This window comes from Vigna radiata, chromosome 6 (genome assembly GCF_000741045.1).
Source record: "Vigna radiata var. radiata cultivar VC1973A chromosome 6, Vradiata_ver6, whole genome shotgun sequence".
In the NCBI taxonomy this organism is placed as follows: Eukaryota; Viridiplantae; Streptophyta; class Magnoliopsida; order Fabales; family Fabaceae; genus Vigna; species Vigna radiata.
Genome location: NC_028356.1, coordinates 33539282 through 33544238, shown reverse-complemented (window position 1 = coordinate 33544238; position 4957 = coordinate 33539282). Strand labels below are relative to the sequence as shown.

The following is a 4957-nucleotide window of genomic DNA, read 5'->3' as shown; positions in this document are numbered from 1 at the left end:
GTTTGAGATCAGTTAACGATTGGGGTAAAATGTGTGCATTTTTACAAAAATTATGACCCAATTGAGACAATTCAAAACTTGAAGACCGAACTGAGATTTTCACACAAATACGAGGGCCAAGAACGGATTAAGCCAACACGTCAGCATACCACGTCAGCTAAACTTAATGCCGTTTGAGATCAGTTAACGGTTGGGGTAAAATGTGTGCATTTTTACAAAAATTATGACTCAATTGAGACAGTTCAAAATTTGAGGACCGAACTAAGATTTTTACACAAATATTAGAACCAAGGGAGGGTTTAAGCCTTTTTTTTTCAGAACTTTTGTACAATAATATTAATATTAAAATGATGTATGTTAACTAAATATGTTTTATGACAAATATAAGAGTTATAAGAGTCAACTTAATCAACATTAATCCAATATTAGAATAATAATATATTCTAGAGTAATTTAAATATCACATTATTTTAGAAGAAATCCAGATAAGTATAAAGTCAAGACTAAGTCGTTATTAATCATGAGTGAAAAAGAAAGTTTCTATAATGACTTATTATGACAAGTGAAATGTACTTGTGATAATAAGTTGATCACAAACATTTTTATAATAAAAGTAAAAGTTATTATAACGTAGTTTAAGAAACCTGTCATAATAAGTTGATAGTTGAAATTTTCGTTATAAAATTAGCATTTATTAAATGTCAGCGATCAACTTATTATGATAGATTTCCTAAACTACGTTATAATAACTTTTACTTTTATTATAATAATGTCTCTAATTAACTTTTTATGACTGGTAATGAACCAACAATCATATTAGAGTCTTATAATGATAGGTCTTTTTAAACTCGTCATAATAGGTCTAAATCACTCATTTCAATCTTTCTTTAGTTCATTTAAAGCACCTGTCTTCTTTATTTTCACGCACACTCCTACAAGCCCCTCCACATCGTCGACGTCATTGCCTCCCCATATCCTCAACTTGGTTGCCTCCCATGTCATCGTCTCCCACATGTCGTGGATGAAAGATGACGTCACCTCCGATCGATCTACGGTTTGATTAGACATACAATATGTGTTTTCGTCAACTTTTACAACAATATATACGTATAAATAACAAAACTTGTCATTTTTCATTTGTTTTTATCTCGAATTACACCTCTAATTTATACATAAAAATCTATAAAAGGTAATTAATATTATAATTATTCCATAATATCGAAAGTGAAGATTTTTCGATACAAAATTTATATTTGTGAAATCTATAAATACAAACGTAGAAAAATATAAAAACACCACTACATTTTATATTTTATAAAACTTACATTCTCTTTACGAGAATTATATATTCTTATATTTTACCTCTTTTCTATAAATTAGAAATGTTAATAAATAAATATTTAAAACTTAATATTTATGTGTATTTGTGTAAGATTTGAATTTATATTTGAGTTATGGAGAAACCATATTATTATTTCTCCTGGTCTAGTGAGTAATGAAGAAGTGATGTTTTTGGAGGCATGGTAGAGATGAAGATTGTGCATATCTAAAGAGATAGGTACTGTCGTATATATGCAACAAAACATTCAACGTTGGCACTAAGCCACGTCTCTGACACCCTTGTCATCTATGTTTCCTACCTTTTCACAATGCATCTTCATATTTTAATAATTTTTTTTTTAACAATTTTTTACAAAAGAAGACGTGTTATCATTTTATTCATTTGTTTAAATTTATGTTTAAAAAAATATTTGAAATATACTAATCACAAACTATTACATATGTGTTGTCAAAAAAAGGAGTAACTTTTTCCTTTCACAATTTATCAACATCTTAGATTTTTGGACAATAATATTTTAACAACTTTTTTTTAACAATTTTTTGACAACAGGACATATGTCACTATTTTATTGGTCTGTTTAAATTTATTCTAAAAAAAATATTTGAAACGGACTAATCACAAACGTAAGCGTTGTAAAAAAGTTGTCAAAAAAAGTTGTTAAAAAAGACTTTTTTTTTTTTCTATATTTTTCCCACATTTTGGTAGATTTTTAGTTAATTGCTCTCAACTTCCTTCGGTTACAACTTGTTCTCCCAGATTTTGACACCTTTTAATGTTGTGGATTATTCACATAATAAAGACGTCAAACACTTGCAAGTACTTCTACAAACACTCTTGTAACTAGATTACTACTTGCACAATTTGGTTTCCCGTTGAATCAAGTCATATATAAAGTTAAACTTTTCATATCCAAAACCTAAAGTAGGATAATCAAACATGCACTAAAAAAGAAAAAAATATATAAGTGAAACGAATAGAACAAACAAAATCCATTATATATATCATAAATCATGTCACTATAAGTTTATCTTGAATATTATTAAGTTATTTATCATATCATTGGCAAATGATCTCGTCTCGCGAGTAATGTTGAAATTATTTTGATCTATTAAAAAAATTGTATTTATTGATACGGTATAGATATGAATAGTTTTTAATTTTTTAAATTAGATATGGGGATGTGATGAATATGTGATATTTGTCTTAATTAATACATATCTTTTAAATTATTAAAATTTCTCTAATTTATTGGATAATTATATATATATATATATATATATATATATATATTAATTTTTTGTTTTTTGTAATTTTTTCTAAAGCATACATGTGATTATTTTTATTCTTAATTGAATAATTTAATATATATTTTATCATCTCTGGTCATGTACCAAAGTGTTATATTGAAGAGTCCATTAAAACAAATCAAATTTTATGTTGAATGAGAAGCAACTTTGTTGTAATTTTCATGAAAAGAGATAATTTTCTTTTGTGATACTAAATTGTTTGATACTTAAGAATGATAACGGGGTAGGATGACACAGACTTTGTTCTCATATCCAAATTCAACTGAGTATCACATTTTTGTCTCATATTTATTTATTTCTAAAGAAAAACTTATTCTCATTTTCATTCTCATATTTTTTATTATTCTTTCAAAATCAATTAGTTAATTTTTATATACAAAAAAAAGTATTGCAAAGAAAAAAAAATATTTTCAAATATTAAATATCAAAAAGATTTATCTCCTTTCTAAAATATCAAATATTTATAAAGAAATTATAATTATATATATATATATATATATATATATATATATATATTTCAAATTAGAGTACCAAATAAAATTTTATGAAACCAAAACATTTATTAAATATTTTTAAAAAAATTACAAAAAAGAAAATTGATAATCAAATTTAAAAATATTGTTTATATTCTAATTAAATATCTTTTTTTATACGCTAATAAAATTATAACACATCACTTAATAAAATCACACAAAAAAACAAAGATTAAACTAATAATAATTTAGCATAAATTTTTCATCTTTTGAACTTTGATATATGTTGGATGATTATAAACAATATTCATGACAATAAAACTAAATTATTATATTATAATAAATGAAATATTTTATATAATTACAATAATAGAATTACGATAATGAATTAGAAAATTATATATATATATATATATATATATATATATATATATATATATATATATATATATATATATATATATATAACATCAAAATAGTATTTTACATTGATAAAAATCAACAATAAATAAAAATATTAAAAAGAAATCAAATGTGTGTCTTATAAGATACACATCATTAAATAAAATTGTACAAAGAAAAATAAATGTATAATTAAAAGTATGATAAAATTATTTTAGCAAAACACATTTAGAAAACGAATGATTTTATTGAACGTTAAATTGAGTTCTCATGTATAAATATATATATATATATATATATATATATATATATATATATATATATATATATATATATATATATATATATGTTAAATAAGTAGATATTGAAATAGAAGACATGAAAAATGTTTAATTTACATCTATCAACAACTTTGAACAATACTCATAACATAGATTTGTTTGCCATTTTAGATACTACTATTTTATGACTATCATGATTCATTGTTAAGGATGACAACGAGACAGCCATCTCCATCATCAAATCCAACGAGATACAATTTTTATCTTATCTCATTTCCACCTAATAATATGTATACTTATATACTCATATTTATACCTATTTTTTTTTACTGTTCCAAATATCAATTAATTCATTTTTTTATAAAAGAAACAAAAATCACACCAAAGAAATCACGATACTATCGAAGTATAAAATATTAAAAGTACACATTCTTTTCTTCATGAAGTCAAATATTAAAAAAATATTATAGTTGTATAAATTTATAATGAAATGTATTTTTATACCATTAAAAATTTATAATATATCAAACAAAATCTTATAAATAAAAAAATTAAATTAATAATAATTCGAATTTAAACAAAGATTCTTCATATTTTAAACTTGAATTAAATTAAGAATTTAAGCAACTGGACACTTAAAACTAAAACCAAATATTCTCATAAAACAAAAATAAATAATAAATAAATAAATATAAAAAAACAAAGATAATCAAATATGTGACCTTAATTAACATAATTTCATATTATTGAAAATATTTATTTGAACATAACACAGGTAAAAATATATAATTAAGACCGTGAAAAGAAAAAAAAAAGTAAACAATAAATAAAAATATTATAAAAAATAAAAAAATTAAATATATAACCTAAAAAATATTTGATAAAATAAAATTAAGAACGTCTATTTCAACATGTCAAACAATATTAAAAATAATTTTCTTTTGAGATAGTAAAATTGTTTGATCCTTAAGAATGATAACGGGGTAGGATGAACAAAACAATATTTTACAGGATTTTGTTTCCCATTTCTATTTTATTATATATTTTTAATCTTTTCTGTGAAAGAACACCCAGAAGTGTATACGATAGACTGACTAGTCATGAAGAAGCAATGATTACATTCTTCTTACCAAAAACACTGAAAATGACCCA

At 22.7% G+C, this 4957-nt stretch overlaps 1 protein-coding gene across 1 annotated transcript in view; it reads right to left on the bottom strand.

Moving 5' to 3' along the window:
• LOC106763743 overlaps positions 1–1002 on the bottom strand; it is a 10183-nt gene extending 9181 nt beyond the window's left edge. The window contains exon 1 of the mRNA XM_014647906.1: positions 906–1002. Within this exon, the coding sequence (XP_014503392.1) occupies positions 906–1002 (97 nt within the window). The remainder of the gene's footprint in view (positions 1–905) is intronic.
• Positions 1003–4957: the final 3955 nt, after the last annotated feature.